At 39.6% G+C, this 18755-nt stretch overlaps 1 protein-coding gene across 1 annotated transcript in view; it reads left to right on the top strand.

Annotated features, from left to right (window-relative positions):
• The window catches only part of DNAH5 (dynein axonemal heavy chain 5), a 239614-nt gene that overhangs the window by 187882 nt on the left and 32977 nt on the right, over positions 1-18755 (top strand). Inside the window, 6 exon segments of the mRNA XM_070476407.1 lie at positions 3658-3790; positions 3793-3900; positions 4888-5002; positions 5496-5686; positions 10994-11115; positions 14859-15008. Of these exon segments, the coding sequence (XP_070332508.1) occupies positions 3658-3790; positions 3793-3900; positions 4888-5002; positions 5496-5686; positions 10994-11115; positions 14859-15008 (819 nt within the window).

Here is an 18755-nt window from a genome sequence, read left to right as displayed (position 1 = left end):
TTTGCCTTGATTCATGGACCTAACATTCCAGGGTCCTACGCAATATTGCTCTTTACAGCATCAGACCTTGCTTCTATCACCAGTCCCATCCACAACTGGGTATTGTTTTTGCTTTGGCTCCATCGCTTCATTCTTTCTGGAGTTATTTCTCCACTGATCTCCAGTAGCATATTGGGCACCTACCGACCTGAGGAGTTTCTCTTTCAGTATCCTATCATTTTGCCTTCTCATACTGTTCACTACTTAGCCTTATTTTAATCCTTTGGGAATATAAGCATTACTTTAATTGACAATTCTATGTAATTAGTGTTGTTAGTGATATTAAATTGAACACAACCATTTCAATAATGTTCAAACTTTTACTTAACTCTTTAAAATTAGGGATGGAGTAATTTTGCAACTTATTGTATGCATTACTAGTAACTGTATTTATTAATAATGGTTTTCATAAGCAATATGTAGCATAATTTTAGTCTCAGTCCCATAGTTCTCAAGTGCAGATGAGATTGGAAATGTAGATTGTAACAGGTTTTATAAACTATGTTGAAAATTTTGGACCTTTTCAAATAGTAAAGGGAAATCCCTCAGTGACTTGGGGCAGAAAATGGGGTGATGACAGCAAAAGGTCAGCAGGAAGACCAGTCATGGTTAGAGCAGTCCTCCAAGCACAAATTAAAACCCAAATTATGGCAATTGCTGTGTAATTGGGAAAAAAAATGGACAGAAGAAAAATTACTTTATGGAAAGGCTCAATAAGAATTGGTGCAGTTTCGGGATTTGATGGCCCGTGGTCTGACTCCAGCAGACATGAATGCATGAATCTTTAGCATTATAAGTGGAAGATTAGAAAGTTCTCCTTTTTAAAAATCCCATTTCAACTACTTTACTATGCTTTTATGTTACATGATATTCACAAATGTGATTTATTTTGTATTGACTTATAATTCTATTTTTCAAACTATTGATTTCCAAATAAATGTTATACTGCATCTGTAAAATCCATGCTGGAAACAAATCAAGGGAGAGGGTGGAAGAGAAGAGACATATTCTGAGCAGCTGTTGTGATCCAAGCACTGGCTTCAGCTATTCTGCTGATGATACCCACACAATCTCTCTCTGAGCTGATTTTTGTACATTTTGCAGATGAAGAAACTGAGGCATATAGTCTTATGTAACATGGTGAAGATCATGCAGTTAGTAAGTTCTGGGAGTTATAACTGAAACAAGTCTTCTTGATGTCAAAATCCTCACTCTTCCCACTGCTTTGCTTTCCTTTTCTTACCTGTCTTCAGGTGAGGACTTTTAGAGTCCTCTAGGGACTTACCTCTAGAGTCCTTACCTCTAGGGACTCCGGATTGATAATGAGAGTACATAAAATTTAGGAATATGGCATTAATAATATTTCAATTATTTCCATTTAATTTTATTATCACTTTATTTCCTAGTGTAACCATATTGCGAGTGCATTTATTGTAAATGTTTATGGAAATGATTTTTATAGTAGTCATTAGATGTCACTTGTTTGTAGTAATTTCTACAGAAGCTCAGCTTTGAGATTCTTATTTAATGAATAAATGAATTAAAATGACCAGTAAGATAGCTTTCAAATATTACCAAATAGCACATGGAAGCAAAGATAAGTAAGTCTTAATTGCATTGCTATATCTCAAAGAATCAAGAATTGAGTCAAGCTTGTCTTGCTTAAGGAGCATTTGTCTTGCTTAAGGAGAGAATTTTTCTTTTCTAGAATGTTCCAGACCTGACTCACTGTGCTTAGAGTATGAGCTGGGAGTCTGGTAGGGTCCCATCCTCCTAATTGTTCAACCAATGGTGAATAACTAGCTGGACCGTAAAGCAGAGGCCAGTGCTCTTTGCTTTTTGTCTGCATGCAATTTTGTTATCAGGACCTTTATTTATAACTTCATGGTTTTTGTTACAAAGGCAGAATTTTCATGTTTGTATTTCTTGCACTAAGATATGACTAGATTTTCTGGTACACTAATATGTTTCACTTTACCAGTTTGAAAAGGGGTAAAGTGATTAATCATTCACTCTGTAGTATTGAGAGCCGACCATATACGGGCATTGTACTAAGAGTTGGAGAATGTATCAATGAACTAAAAAATCCTTGGAGCATAACTATTAAGTAAATTATGTGTTATATTAGAAAGTAAATAATCGTGTCGTTAGTAAATAGTTTCACTATGTTTTATATGTTTTCATATGATTCATCACTGTATATGACTTTAGATTTCTAGTTTTCTAGATAGGATATAGAATCTACAAAACCTTTTGAGTCATTCTAGAATATCTAGTTGAGTATGGACCTTTCTGAAGTCCCTCTGTCAACGTGAGCTTGGTACCACATGCTTGGTAGCTGGACCTAAACTCCTGACAGTGCTTTCCCATTCAAGGCACCTGCGTTTAACCCTAGTTTTCCCGAATTGTATTTTCACTGAAATGTGCATAGCTTCTTTAGTGATGCAGCTAGGCGTAGGTAGGCACCTTGTCAATGGACACTATATTTAGAAAGGTCTTCAAGCAAACTTGCAGATGCATATTTTTCTCTTTAAATTTTATTTTAATTTTTGATATCTTATTCTTGGGTTTCTCACTGATGCAGATTGACCACTTAATTTTTATTAAAAAAATCTTTTTTGGCCATACCACAAGGCATGGGGGAATCATAGTTCCCCAACCAGGGATCAAACCCTTGTCCCCTGCAGTAGACACGCATGCCCTCTACAGTTTTGAACCCCCAGGGAAGTCCTTCTTCGCAGATTTTAAATTCTATTTCCTCATTGTCTTTTCCTTTTTTGATTCTTTTATTAACCTCCAGTTAGCATTGCTCATGAAACAATTTGACTTTCATGTAGTTTGACCTGGTGTCTGAAGCATGTTGTCTCTGGTTTGGCTTATTTGGTGTCATGGCCATTTCCTCCTTCCCCCAACTTCACCAACCCCATCTTTTCTTTCCTTCTCTTTCACCGTCTCTCTTTCTCCAAACTCCCTATAAGGAGGAAATAGCCAATCAGGACAATGATCTCCCAAAGCCATTTTCTCCCCAGCTTCCCACAAAGGCCTTTCAGGAAGGATTCAGAACTTCCCTTCTCTTGAAGAGAACAGCATCTTTCCTTTTCAAGTCAAGATGATTTTTCAATTTATATGTACCCGCAGTAACAGCACAGTTTACCTGCCTAACTTTTGCACACTTGCTTGTCACAGAGTTGGATACTATTTCAACAGGCAATTTGAAAATAATCACATTCAAATGGCAATAGAGCTCTTTTAAACAAGAAACTAAGCAGAGATAAATGTATTTAATCTGAGCTGCATATGTTATATTCAAACAAATTTCAGTTTCAAAACAGGAATAAATATGATCACAAAAGTCACTTAAAGCTGAGTCGACTTTAGGAAATAAATGGATGGTAAATTGTTAGCATTGGTAATATTTTTAGCACATTTTATGTTGTTTGCCACCAGTTCTTCCCTTTATGAATTCATCTCCTCTGATTTTGATGTCTGTATTTCTTGCAGTCAAATATGATAACTATAGTGCAGGAACTCAAGAGAGCCCAGTAGGTAAACTTTTTAAGGAATGGCTTAATGATAGTTGTTAATTAATGAAGAAAATATATTTATGCAAATTAACAGGAATTGGAGAAAGAAAGAACTCATCTCATGGAAGATGTAACTGCAAACAAAAGGAAGATGAAGGAGCTGGAAGATAATTTGCTTTACCGTCTGACCAGCACTCAGGGGTCCCTGGTGGAAGACGAGAGTCTCATCCTGTGTTGAGTAAGACAAAAAAGACAGCTGAGGAGGTGACACAGAAGCTGGAAATTTCAGCCGAGACAGAAATTCAAATTAACTCAGCCCGGGAGGAATATAGACCTGGTGAGTTTGGTAATGAAAGACAAATGTCACAGGAAAATGAAGCGAGAAATGAGAATTAGAGAAATCGAAGTAGGGATGTTATGAAAACGACTATGCAATGTGGGGTGGTCATTTATGTTTTATGCCATTTCTTTAAATATTCAGCAAAATTGAGATGAAGAAGTTTTATGATGGTGTAAATTTTCTAAGCACTTATAATTTATGTTACTGGCAAATTCCTTAAGGTTCCTATTAACTTATTTTTAAACCAGAAAGTTAAGAGGAGAGTTTTTAGAGGACATCTGACTGCAAATTAGTGAAGTCTGAGGAATTCATGCTGCGGTTGTGGGCTGTTCATTAGTTTTTTATCATTGGTAACAATAAGCCTGTATTTTGTTTGTAGTCTTCCTAACAGGAAGGTGGTTCTCTGGTCTCGTGGGAACTCTTCAGTCTTATACATAAATCAACAAATCAGTGTTGGGTTATAAAGGGAACCTGCTAAGAGAATTCAATTTCCTTTAGTAATTTATCATGCCTTCTGGAAAAATAATCAAAACAACATCTACTGGTAGACAGCCAGGAGCATCATCTCTGTGATGCCTTGGTTTGCCAACTTGAGGCTGGGGTTAGTCAGGGCTTCTTCATGGAGCTCAAGAATGAGGTCCTTACAGTGCCTACGCAAGTTGCTGGGTGTTACAACCTATGCTGTCCCACTGGTTGTCTTCTCTACCTATGAGAAAATGTAATAAAATGTATTTACAAGGGATCTAGAGATTCTTAAATGGAAAGGATTACTTAATGAGGGCAAACAGCAGACTACTTGTACAGATCTTATAAAGAACAATTAAATGTATATGATGACATTGCTCTAGACGCCATTGCTGGTAGCTATAGTCATTGCTAAGACTATGAACCTTGTTGTTTTCGTTTACCGTTCAGACTGATCTGTGCATGGGTCATTTATTGTCCACCCTCATCGCAAGTGCTACCTTGATCTTTGTCTTTCAGTCGCCACCCGGGGTAGCATCCTTTACTTTCTCATCACGGAGATGCGCTTGGTTAATGAGATGTATCAGACTTCGCTCCGCCAGTTTCTTGGCTTGTTTGACCTTTCCTTGGCCAGGTACGTCTGTACTCAGGAAGCCAAGCTGAATTCAGTATCTGTGGGATGGAATGATGATATTATGTTGATAACTTCCCCCCCTTTGTTACTAAGCTTGTCTTCTTTTTTAATCTAAATTGAGCGTAATTACCAGTATGTTAACAAATCATTCTCATTTGTTATTTTATGCTTGGAGAAAGCTCTGCCAACTATTCATCCATTGATCGATTCTTTTGGGTTCACGAGTTTCTATTTAACAAGAAAATTCCCCAGATGTTGTTGTGAGTGATAATGTTCGGCGGGTAAAAATTGATTCAGACGATGTGAAGGATTCTCATATGTTATTTCATGTTGAGAGAATGCTTGTTATTTCAGATTTAGGAGGCTTACTAATGATGTGTATAAAATAAGAATTGGTCCTCCAGAGTTACTTATTTTCCATGAAAGACATTGTTTCTAAGAACAATTGAAAAGGGCAGTGGGCTAAACCTGATTTAAATGCTGTCTTCTCCAGGTCTGTCAAGAGCCCAATTACAAGCAAGAGGATCGCTAATATCATTGAGCACATGACCTACGAGATTTTTAAGTACACAGCCCGGGGGTTGTATGAGGAGCACAAATTCCTGTTCACGCTGCTGCTTACCCTGAAGATTGACATCCAGAGGAACCGAGTCAAGCACGAAGAGTTTCTCACCCTTATTAAAGGTCAGTATACGACTAGAAAGCATTGCGCGTGGGTGCAGATGTACGAATTATGGTGAGGGTCGTGTGTGTGTTTTAGCAGTAGTTTCCTTGCACTTGATTGAAGATTGCACTTATGAGAGATATTTTATTTGTTCATTTATTGCATGAAATTTTTTAAAATTTTATTTGTTGTATTAAAAAAATATATATATATATATATTGTGCTGGGTCTTTGTTGCCCTCAGACGGTAAAGCATCTGCTTACAATGTGGGAGACTGGCTTCGATCCCTGACTTGGGGAGATCCCCTGGAGAAGGAAATGGCAACCCACTGCTAGTAGTCTTGCCTTGAGAATCCCATGGACAGAGGAGCCTGGTAGGCTACAGTCGGGGGGTTGCAAAGAGTCAGACATGACTGAGTGAGTTCACTTTCACTCTGTTGCTCTGCATGGGCTTTCCCTAGTTGCAGAAAGCAGGGTACTCTTTGTTGTGATGTGAAGGCTTCTCATTGTGACAGCCTCTCTTGTTTCGGAGAACAGGCTCTCGGTGCAGTGGCTTCAGTAGTTGCAGCATATAAGTTCAGTAGTTGCAGCGTGCTGGCTCTAGGGCACGGGATCAGTAGTTACAGCACATGGGCTTAGTTGCTCCATGGCATGCGGAATCTTCCAGGACCAGGGATCGAACTCATGTCCCCTGCATTGGCAGGCAGATTCTTATTCACTCTTCTTATCCAGCGGGCAAGTCCCTGCGTGAATATTTATTGAGAACCTTTGTGCTAGGACACAGAATAGACACTTGGAACACTTAATAAACAAGTAAATTGTGTAGTGTGTGAGAAGCTAGTAAACACTGGGGCGGTAGGGGAACAGACAAAGATAAGGGAGATGGGTAGTTACACAGTATGTGGAGTGAGGGGGAATGTTAAGGTTTTAAATGGGATATTTAATGGGATTTCTAATGGAGTAGGACTCCTGAGAGATGGACAGGTGAGCCAAGACCTGGAGGAGCAGGGGGGTGCTGGCCCTGGGGACATTTAGAGAAGTGCCGAAGGAAGGGGAGCTGGCATCAGTGCCTCTGTTGGGAGGGAGCCTCCTACTGTCTCCAGTGTGATGGAGGCAAAGCATAGCAAGCAGGGCGGCTGAGCAGTGGTGAGCGACCATGCTGCTCATCGCATGCGTGTTTCCTCTGTGTCTGTTGCAGCATTGTTCACAGGCTGAACAATCTATTAGGCTGGCCAATATTGAGCAGGCTCTGGGAGTTGGTGATGGACAGGGAAGCCTGGCGCGCTGCAGTCCATAGGGTTGCAAGGAGTCAGACACAACTGAGTGACTGAACTGAACTGATTGACAGTGAAAGTTAGTCGTGCAGTTGTGTCCAACCCTTTATGACCCCATGGACTGTGGCTCACCAGGCTCCTCTGTCCGTGGAATTTTCCAGGCAGGCTGGCCAAAAAGTTCATTTGCGTTTTTCCCATGACATCTTATGGAAAACCCCCAAAAACTTTTTGGCCAATCCAGTGCTATACATTTCTAAACAAAGGTTTACATTTTTTTAAAAAATATTTATTTATTTGGCTGCACTGGGGCTTAGTTGTGGCATGTGAACTCTTAGTTGAGGCATATGGAATCTAGTTCCCTCACCAGGGGCTGACCCAGTCCCTGCATGGGGAGCTTGAAGTCTCACCAAGGAAGTCCCTGGAGATTTATCTTTAAAGGTAAAACACAACTTTGTCTTTGGACAAGGGGTGAATTTTCATGACTTCATCTACATGGAGAGTAGATTTGCAGAGGAACTTGAAGAGGATCCCATGGGGGCAGAAGGAAAGGGCACAATGGGAGTGTGTAGGTCAGAGTCACACTTACATACATACATATGCATATTTACATACATATGACTGGAAGGAAAGCTATGGCAAGCTAGACAGCATATTAAAAAGCAGAGACATCCTTTTCCCAACAAACGTTCACCTAGTCAAAGCTATGGTTTTTCCAGTAGTCATGTACGGATGTGAGAGTTGGACCATTAAGAAGGTTGAGTATTGAAGAATCAATGCTTTTAAACTGTGGTGCTGGAGAAGACTCTTGAGAGTCCCTCGGACAGCAAGGAGATCAAACCAGTCTAATCCTAAAGGAAGTCAGTCCTGAATATTCATTGGAAGGACTGATGCTGAAGCTCCAATACTTTGGCCACCTGATGAGAACTGACTCATTAGAAAAGACCCTGATGCTGGGAAAGATTGAAGGCAGGGGAAGGGCATGACAGAGCATGAGATGGTTGGATGGCATCACCGACTCAATGGACATGAGTTTGAGCAGACTCCAGTAGATAGTGGAGGACCGAGGAGCCTGACATGCTGGTGTCTATGGGGTCGCAAAGAGTCAGACACAACTTAGTGAATGAACAACAATGCATACATAGCTTATAATGGCAATGAAGACTCATCATTTAGACATGACAACTTAGAAAGGTATGATTTTTGGATGATATCTCTTTCTGTCTCTTCTTTGTCTCTAATCCTTGAACCCTTGCCTTTGTTTTTTTATGTTCCAAGCTTCCTAAATCAGAGCACATGGAAGATGAATAGTCTGGAGAGACATCACCTTAGGTAGATGTGTAGGTATAGGAGTTGCCTTCTTCAGTGAGTCCTTCGTATATAACTGATTTCTGACCTCAGTGACTCTGGTCCTTCAGTTGATGGAGCTTCCTATGGGAATGTTGTTCCTGAAATCCTCATTTTAGGTATAAGAGGCCTTTCCTCATGGGAATGACATTGACCTTGACCTCCAGAATGGTTGAGATACTGTAAAGTATGTTACAGTTCGGCATAATCAAAACAAACATGGAATTTAGAGTTGGAAAGACTCTAAGGGAAAATAATGGCTTTGCCACTTTGGGATAAGTGGTTTTGAGCAGGTTATTTAAACTTTTCAAGGTTCAGTTGCCTTAGCTATGAAGCAAGGATAGTAATATCTACATAATAGGATTATTGAGAATTCACACAATTTATATAAACCCTGGACATAGAATATGCTCAGCAGATGATGGGCATTGTTGTTTTACCTTTAGTTTTTTAGTTTATTTTGATTTGTCTGAGACTTGCATAGGTTGGACAGGATTTTGTGGACTTCCTGCATTCAGCACCTATTTCTTATGCTCCTTTAGGACACAGGGCTTCATAAGATTTCCCTTTGTTAGTTATGTTGGTGAGAGCTGCCCAGAGACATCAACTCCCTCTGTAGGGATTTTAAAATCACTTGGTTGAAAATGTTTAGATAGCAATAGTGTTTTGATACTGATCTTTTAATTTACTCATCTCTAAGATGGGAAAAGGTGAGTCTAGAGGTCTTAGTCTGCCTTAGCTATGTCCCTTCATGTTTGTGTGATATAGCTTGTATGCATCATTATAAGCATGTTTCAGTTTTACAAAGTTTAATGATAAAGATTTAATTCTCAATCATCTTTAAAATTTATTTTGAATTATTGTCATCCCAGCTGTTCCTTCTTTGGGCGTCCATCTAATCTGGTGCCATGTTATCCAGGAGTGTGTCCCCACCCTCCACTACAATATTCTTTGTGACCCATTGTACCTTTCCGAGGCAGCCAAGATATTCATGACAGAGTTACCCTCTATTAAACAATGAATAATGGTATGGTTTCAAGGAATCCTCTTTTCCATGAAAGGCTTTTCTCTAACCCTGTGGTGGATATGTTATTCTTTTCAGGTTGTTGGAAAATGGACATTTTCCATGGGAATTGGCGTGACATTTTTCAACACGGTGCCGTTGTACTTCGGTCTTTAACTGCTCCCTGGTGTTCAAGCAATCTGTTTTGATTTTATGAGCTAATATTTTCACTGAAATGACTTCACTTACCTCTTATTCCACTTACCTTGGAAGTCTACTAAGATGGATTTGGCAAAAGACAGCAATTTCGTGGGGTGCATGGTACCTGAATAAAGTAGAGATTGCCTCAATAAATATCTTGAGTATTATTACTTGTTTATGACCTGGTCTGTTCCAAAAAAGATTGTAGCCAAATGGGTTGGTTATATTCTTTGGAGAATTATGCTTAGACCATATTTTCCTTGAAGCATTTTAATAGATATTATTTATTAAATGGTATATTTTATCCTATAGAAGACTTGCTAGCTCTTGCTTTGATTTAAAATATGATTGTCCACACATTTAGTTTTTCTGGGATAGACAACAGTAACATTTTTAAGCTGTCATTTATTTATTTCATGGTGCGATGAGAATTATATGAGTTATACGAGGTTAGATGAATTATCAGAGAAGAGATAGGAGTCAGTACCCGATGGAAATGTTTGTTGTGGGTAGATTGATCAAGAATAAATGACATAACACAGGGCCCTTGGATGTGTTCAACATGGATATCAGTAATACACTGGCTCATAGAGGAGAATCTCTTAAACACAGGTAGTGTTACAAACAAATCTAGATAAATTCTCTCCTTAAAATGTTGTTCAGTTGGTCAGTCGTGTCTGACTCTTTGCGACCTCGTGGACTGCAGCACTCCAGGCTTCCTTGCCGTTCACCATCTCCTGGAGTTTGCTCAAACTCAAGTCCATTGTGTCGGTGATGCCATCTGACGGTGAAACATCCTTAAAATGAGCTTGTGTCGATATTCGGCAGTTCTTAATGCTGAAAACAGCTGCTCATTTAGTGACTCTCAGCTGTGTCCTTGATCCTGTTTTGAGTGCTTCACACTCACCTTATGTATTTTCTGTCATTACCAAAACACCTGAAGTGAAAGTGAAAGTGTTAGTCTCTCAGTGGCATTGGACTCTTTGTGACCCCATGGACTATATAGCCTGCCAAACTCCTCTGCCAATGGAATTCTCCAGGCAAGAGTACTGGAGTGGGTTGCCATTTTCTTCTCCAGGAAATCTTCCTGACCCAGGGATTAAGCCTGGGTCTCCCTCATTGCAGCGAGATTCTTCACCATCTGAACCACCAGGAAACACCTCGGTGTCATTATTCCCATTGTATATATTTGAATACACAGTCCTGGGCAGATGAGTTAACTTGTCTCATACCTTGGCCAGGTGTAGCTAAGACAGAATCCACCACTTACCTGTATCCAAACCTATATCACTGATCCTTAAATGTGTTTTTCTAAAATCATCTGTTTCTCTATTAAATGTTAAAGTTTGTTCATCACTATGGTTTATATTTCTGAGTTTAATAAATGTTAAGGTAGTAAAAGATTTAATACTAAACTAGTTTCAGCAAGATTTTTTAAAAAATACAGATATTGTTTTGCAGTACAGAAACAAAATTTTGTTAACATAACATGTTTAACTTGAAAGGTGGTGCCTCCTTGGACTTGAAAGCCTGTCCTCCTAAACCGTCTAAATGGATCCTGGACATGACCTGGCTAAATTTGGTGGAACTCAGCAAACTTAGACAGTTTTCTGATATCCTTGATCAGGTAACTTGTGCTTTGAATAAACTTATGATAATATCCCAGTGGGCAGCTTCCTGATTTATCCCTGGCTGTTTGGGGAAGAGAAAGATTTCTTACTGCTGTCACTCCTAAAATGGAATGACCAGTGCTTGACCTTCCTCGTGGCTCATTCATATTCTGATAAAGCACACTCCACCCATGGCAGGCTGGTCTCCAGAAGAAATTAGTTGCCCAGGAAGTTTAACTAATGTTGTCCTGGGCCATGTGTCAGTATCACCAATTGGAGATCTACCAATGGGAAAACAGATTCAATTAGTTTAAAGAGATTGCTGTTACAATATAAAATCTTTTTATGCTATTTTCAATTTTTTTTTGTTTTTGGTTTTTCTACTTAAATGAAACTCTAGTACTACTTTTCTCTAAAAAAAAAAAAAGAGAGAAATTAGATATGGTCAAGAAGTTTTGCCTATAGTTTTTTCCTATAGATTGAATGACGAGAAATAGGAACAACCTGCCTCTGAATGTTAAATATCCTTTCTTGCCTCTAGTTCCTGTCTCTCTCTTCTTTCTCTCCCTGTTTATACTGCCTTAGCTAGGCATCTGGGTATGAATCTAACACAAACACCTGGTCTTTTATTTTTATAACTTGTTGTCCTTTCATAAAAACAGCCCCTTTTGATGAATTGTGTATATATTGGAATTATGGCACTTGGGTATGCAAAGTTGAATTGGGGCAAGTCAAGAAATAGGTTCTTGAAAATCTGATGACCAGCTGGAAGTTGTGTGGATGGCAAGGTGGTTTCTTCAGCTGCAGGTTGAAGGCTTTGACCAGAAAATGTCCAAATACTTGCCCTTTTTCAAACTGAAGTATGATTGGGCTTCTGTGGTGGTTCAGATAGTTAAGAATCTGCCTGCAATGCAGGAGACCTGGGTTTGATCCCTGGGTCTGGAAGATCCCCTGGATACCCACTCCAGTATTCTTGCCTGAATCCCATGGACAGAGGAGGAGCCTGATGGGCTATAGTCCACGGGGTTGCAAAGAGTCGGACTTGACTGAGCAACTAACACTTTCACTTTCACACATGGTTGATTTACAGTGTCATGTTATTTTCTGGAGTACACCAAAGTGATTTAGTTTTATACACACACGTGGACATACACACATACACACTATATTCTTTCTCATTAGGGTTTACTATAAGATACTGAATATAGTTCCCTGTGTTGTACAGTAGGACCTTGTTGTTCATCTATTGTATATATAGAAGTTTATATCTGCTAGTCCCAAACCCCTGATTTCTCTCTCTCCTACCCCCTTTCCTTTTTTGTAACCATCAATTTGTTTTCTATGTCTGTGAGTTTGTTTCTGTTTCATAAGTAAATCTATTTGCATCACATTTTAGAAATGATATGTTTGTGTATGTTAGTAACTCAGTCATGGCCAACTCTTTGGGACTGCGTGGACTATAGCCTGCCAGTGTCCTTTGTCCATGGGGTTCTCCAGGCCAGAATACTGGAGTGGGTAACCATTCTCTTTTCTAGGGGATCTTCCCAACCCAGGGATCGAACCCAGGTCTTCTGCATTGTGGGCAGATTCTTTACCCCCTGAGTCACTAGGGAAGCCTTTAGAAATGATGTCATATGGTATTTGTCCTAACATTGGTCCTTGACTTTGCCAGCTTAGGTTGATGGAAAGCTTAAGCTATATTTTTATGTTTTGGCTTAGGCCTGGTGATGACCATGTAATTTGGGTGCAAGCTATTCTCTTGGGTTAAATAGCTTTTCTTTGGGAGATTTGAATGCATCCTAACTTGTTCCCCCATGGGGTAACTCCTAGTGACTCCTGTACCATTGTTATTGAAGTAACTGTCTTCTAGAAATTAGATTTTATACCTGAAATTCCTCCACATAATGTAGTCTTTTGTGATTGAAACAGGTTATTTTTTATTCTTACATGATTACATGATACTTTCTGAATATGAACCCATATGCCTTTTTCTTTTGATTACACCTCTGAGAAATACACTTGGAGCTGTTTTTTTTTTGAAAAAAAACAAAAAAACTGGAGTATGATGGCTTAACCATGTTAGTTTCAACGAAGTGAACCAGCTATATGTATACATATATCCCCTCCCTCTAAGACCTTCCTCCCTCCCACCCCCATCCACCCCCTAGGTCATCACAGAGCACCGAGCTAAGCTCCCTGTGCTATACAAGAGCTTCCCAATAACCATCTGTTTTACACATGTGTGTGTGTATGCTTAGTCACTCAGTCATGTCCAACTGTTTGTGACCCCATGGATGTAGCCTGCCAGGGTCCTTTGTCCATGGAATTCTCTGGGCAAGAATACTGGAGTGGGTTGCCATTTCCTTCTCCAGTTTTATACATGATGGTGTATATATGTCACTCCAAAATCTCTCAGTTCATTCCACCCTCCCTTTCCCCTTCTGTGTCAACATGTCTATTCTCTACATCTGTGTTTCTATTCCTGCCCTGCAGATGGGTTCATCTGTACCATTTTTTCTAGATTCCACTTATATGCATTAATATATAGTATTTCTTTTTCTCTTTCTGACTTCCTTCACTCTGTATGACAGACTCTAGGTTCATTTGCATTACTGCAAATGACCCAATTCAGTTCCTTTTTATGGCTGAGTAATAGTCCACTGCGGGCTTCCCAGGTGGTGCACTGGTAGAGAATCTGCCTCTCAGTGCAAGAGATGCAAGAGATGTGGGTTTGATCTCTGGGTTGGGAAGATCCCCTGGAGGAGGAAATGGCAACCCACTCCAGTATTCCTGCCTAAGAAATCCCATAGACAGAGAAGCCTGGTGGGTTACAGTCCATGGGTTGCAAAGAGTCAGACATGACTGAACAGCAGCAGAAAAATATTCCACTTATACATGTACCACAACTTCTTTATCCATTCATCTGCTGATGGACATTTAGGTTGCTTAGTCAAAGGAATTATACAAGAGAACATAAGATCATGTTTATCTGCAGATCTGACTTATTCTGTGATTGTGGGATGTTTGTTTGTTTAATGCTTATCTCTTTTCAATTTTTGTAAGCTTCAAGAGATAATGAACTGTCTTTTTTCTTCCCCTTTATCAATTGCCCAAATGAAGCAAGTGTGATTATTCACTTGATGATATTAAGTGCTATATTTTAAATGACTCTAGATTGATAAGAGTATTGACCAGAAAGCTTCAATAATAAACATGTATTAAATGTCTTTTCAAGAATGATCCTGGGAAATGAGGAAACATAAGTGAATGAGACTTGATTCTTGATCCTGGGAGATCTCATGGATCAAAACGGATTTCCTTAAAATAGTGAAAATGAATTTCCATTGATCTCTTTATTCTTTACATAGTTGTTACCACAAAGGCATAGAAGAAATGACACAGCAGGGTTCTCCCTTTAAAAGGGGCCTGTAGGCTGGTGTTAATACAGACTGACTTTAGAGCAAATCACATTTGATTTTCGACTCTCAAACTTTTTGGTACCAGGCTATAAAATTTTAAAAAATAGTCAAGGGATATCATTTCCTTTTCCCACTCCAGTGTTCTTGCCTGGAGAATCCTGTGGACAGAGGAGCCTGGTGGGCTACAGACCATGGGGTTGCAAAGAGTCAGACACGCATGAGCACGCACACACACAGGATATCATTCACACATGTCTGGAATTGTCAGAAAAATATCTGTGAAGTCTTACTGAAAGATCTTTCTGTGGTGTGACACATTTCTTATCCCCTGGTATTTTCAGATATCAAGAAATGAGAAAATGTGGAAAATTTGGTTTGATAAGGAAAACCCTGAGGAGGAAGCCCTTCCAAATGCCTATGATAAATCTCTTGACTGCTTTCGACGTCTTCTTCTTATTAGATCCTGGTGTCCTGACAGAACCATTGCCCAGGTAAAAAGTGCATATGTTAAAAATAAGAGAATATTTTAAAGGAGAATTTCCTTTTAAATTTTAAAGAATATTTAACATGTTAACCCCCATGAGAATTTTCATGTGGGCTTCTGTCTAATTTTCCAACAATGCAGTTGTGAAAAATGGAAAAATAAACAAGAAATAATTGTACTGAGGTGTACAAGTGGCTAAGTGATTTACTAATTTTCTTTTTGACCTAAGTGGTACAATCAGAGTGAATGAGGAAACTATGTTGGTTTTTAAAAATTTTTTTTTGGTTTCTTTTTAAATGTTTTTTTTTTTTTTTTAAATTGTGGTAAAAGTCACATAATATAAAACATACTATTTTACCACACGTAACTATATGGTTCAGTGACACTAAGTACATTCACATTGTTGTTCAATTCTCACCATCATCCATCTCTGGAATTCTCCACCTTCTTGAACTGAAACTCTGTCCCCATTAAACACTAAGTCCTCATTTTCCCTCCCTACGTCATCCCTACCCTGCCCCCTGGCATTTACCAGTGTAACTTTCTGACTCTATGAATTTGACTCTTCTAGGTACTTTGCATAAGTGGAATGAAAATTTAACTGCTCCTGCTGTTGCAGACAAATATTGGAATGCATCTTTAATGTTAACTTAATATATGTCCTACAAACAGATTGAACCTTCCTTTTTTCCCTTGTGCTATATATTAATAGTAGGGTAGTCGAAACTACGTTTTTAAGATGGGCATATTGGTATAACATAAAGGTAATGTATTGTTCTTCCATATCATTTTTACATCAACTCAGAAAAGATAGGGAACTCCATTTTGCTAGTAGTAAAGTAGTATTTGTTGAATAGGAAGACTGATCAGTTACTGGGGGGGAGAGATAATGTCTACAGGGCAGTATAGAGTTCCCAAACCCATAGTTGTTACCCTGAGATGTGTCATAAACCTTGATGTGAGAAGAAGCTTTGCCTAAAATTCCTTGAGTGATACTCAGGTTTAAATGTAAGCCCTGCCTCCAGAAGATCCATCTTTTCAAAGACTTTTCATCTGCTTCCATCATGGAAGTTTACCCATGAAATAGACTTGTGGTGTCTTGCCTTCACAGCTAAAAGTTAAATGTTACTCTTCCCAGACATTGATTTTTTAATGGGCTTTTAAGAATAAGTCATAAAATAACAATAGGCTGGAGTTTCTCATAGAAGGTAGGGAGTTTTCCCCTTTGCTCTCCAGGACTGTTTAAACATTCAGAGTAACTAACTGCCAGTCCTCCTAGATACCTTGGAAACAACCAAATTCAATGATTTAGTCAGAAAAGAAAAATGAGTTTTGCAACTCGGGGCCCTGAGATCACCCTTCCTTTGATTTTTCTTCTCAACTTCATTCCTTTTATCTTGCCCAAATGAATGGTCACACGGTTGCCTTATTTAAGGGGAATGTAGAAGTTTCAAGTAGACTTTTCTTCCTTCTCTCTCTCACTGTCTGCCTCCTTTCCTCCTTCCCTCCTCTCTTCTTTCCTTCCTTCTTTCCCTTTTAATTCTTTTCACACTTTATTGGGGTTAATGAGGAAATTTAAATGTCTCCCACTCCTTTGTAAATTTGTTATCTTCATCCTGGCCTACCATCCTTAGGCTGACAACAGCCGTGTCTTCCCATTGGGTCTCTTCTAGGTTATTCTCACCTTGCCCACTCTAGTCCATCTTGTGTATTATAGAAGAAATGGAAATATCATTATGGTCTTCCTTTAATGGCTTCCCATGGCACTTATGATAACATCCAAGTCTTAAGCAAGATCTAGAAGGCCCCTTGCAAACCTGTTCTCTCCTGTGAGGTTCTTATTCTCACATTAGATTTCTTGGATGATTTTTCAACCAGACACCTTCTTAGGGAGCATATGAGAAGGTCTACCCTGTAGACGCATTCAGTCCCTATTCCCCAGAAGAGCATTAGGCTTATTCTCAGCATTTCAGCTGAGCGTGACTGCAGACACAGTCAAAACCTTGGTTGAAAGAACAACGTATATCAGAGGATGTCTTGTGCTACTGCTAGTTTCTATATAGCTGCTGAGCTAAGAATGGTTTTTGTAGTTTTAAATGCTTGAAGAAAACTCAAAACAGTATTTTGTGATATGCAAAAATTATACAACATTCGAATTCCAGGGTGTATACAGTTTTACTGGAACATGGGCTCATTTGTTTATGGACTCTCTGTAGCTGCTTCCATGCCACAGTGATAGGTTAATTTGTTGCAACGGAGACTGTATGGCCACCAAAATATACTATTTACTACTTGGCCCCTGATGTAGGGAACAGTATAGTAGCTCATAGCTTGGATAGAAATTTCCATGTGGGATCAATGCTGAGTTCTATGACACCTTGGCTTTTTGAGCTCCTTGCTAGGCTAGAGGAGAAAGCACTTTGATCTTGAGAGATGCTGCCATGATGGATGTACTAGGTACCTGTGGCTGAGAAACACCTGCAGTTTGGGGTACACCTGGGCATTCGGGCTTTGAAGTCATTTCTGATCACCAAGCACGCTGCCCAATGGCTGTGATGAATGTATACACAAATAGACTTTTGGAAATGCTGAAGAACACGTCAACCAAACTTTTAAAGTACCTTTCAGAAGGCTGTAAAAAATGTGTGAAAGTGAAAACGTTAGTCATTCAGTCATGTCCAACAGTGTGACCCCATGGACTGTAGCCTGCCAGGCTTTTCTGTCTGTGGGATTCTCCAGGCAAGAGTATTAGAGTGGGTTGCCTTGCCCTCCTCCAGGGGATCTTCCCCACCCAGGGATCGAACCCAGGTCTCCTGTATTGCACGCAGATTCTTTACCGTCTGAACCACCAGGAACTGTTTATATTAATACTTACGTTAGAGGATTACATAGTGGGTCTGGTCAACTGGATATTAAGAGATATAAAAATAAGTGGCATCCTGTGCTCCAAGTGCAGTTGGGTTAAACCTTTAAAATTAATTAATTCAATAAGTATTCAATACATTTCTTCACATAAGTGGTCATTTAACAGTAATTATCTGTTAAGTATCCATTCAATCCCGGGCATTGTACGGCTTACTTGATTATTTGAATGCTTAAAATCTCCCCTTGGGTTTCCCAGGTGGCGCTAGTGGTAGAGAACCCATCTGTCAGTGCAGCAGACGCAGAGGTGTGGGTTTGATCCCGGAAACCCACTCCAGTGCTCTTGCCTGGAACATCCCATGGACGGAGAAGCCTGGTGGGCTACAGTCCCTGGGGTTGCACAGAGTCAGACAGGACTGAGCGCATATGCACGCACGCGCACACACACACACACACACACACTTTTCCTTTAAAGCATCCTCAATAATAGAGTTGCCAAATATTTTAAACCTTCTGTATAGTATGAAGCAGACAGTGTATTAAAAGAGGTCCCAGACAAGGATTCGACCAATCTGGATTCTGGTCTTTTAAATGTATGATTGTGTTTTTGGCAAGTAAAGTCTGAAAGTGTTAGTCATTCAGTCATGTCCGACTCTTTGAGATCCCATGGACTGTAGCCTGCCAGGATCCTCTGTCCATGGGCTTCTCCAGGCAAGAATTCTAGAGTGGGGTGCCATGCCCTTCTCCAGGGTATCTTCCTGACCCAGGGATCGAACCTGGGTCTCCCACATTGAAGGCAGATAGAGTGAGGATTCAAACAAATAAGCAAGCAAGGGAATAAAGAGATTAACCCACAAGAAAAAAAAAACAACAACCCCTCTGCCCTATTTTC

The sequence above is a fragment of the Odocoileus virginianus genome, chromosome 14 (genome assembly GCF_023699985.2).
Source record: "Odocoileus virginianus isolate 20LAN1187 ecotype Illinois chromosome 14, Ovbor_1.2, whole genome shotgun sequence".
In the NCBI taxonomy this organism is placed as follows: domain Eukaryota; kingdom Metazoa; phylum Chordata; class Mammalia; order Artiodactyla; family Cervidae; genus Odocoileus; species Odocoileus virginianus.
The sequence above is the reverse complement of the archived record's forward strand: the minus strand, read 5'-3'. Positions and strand labels throughout refer to the sequence as shown.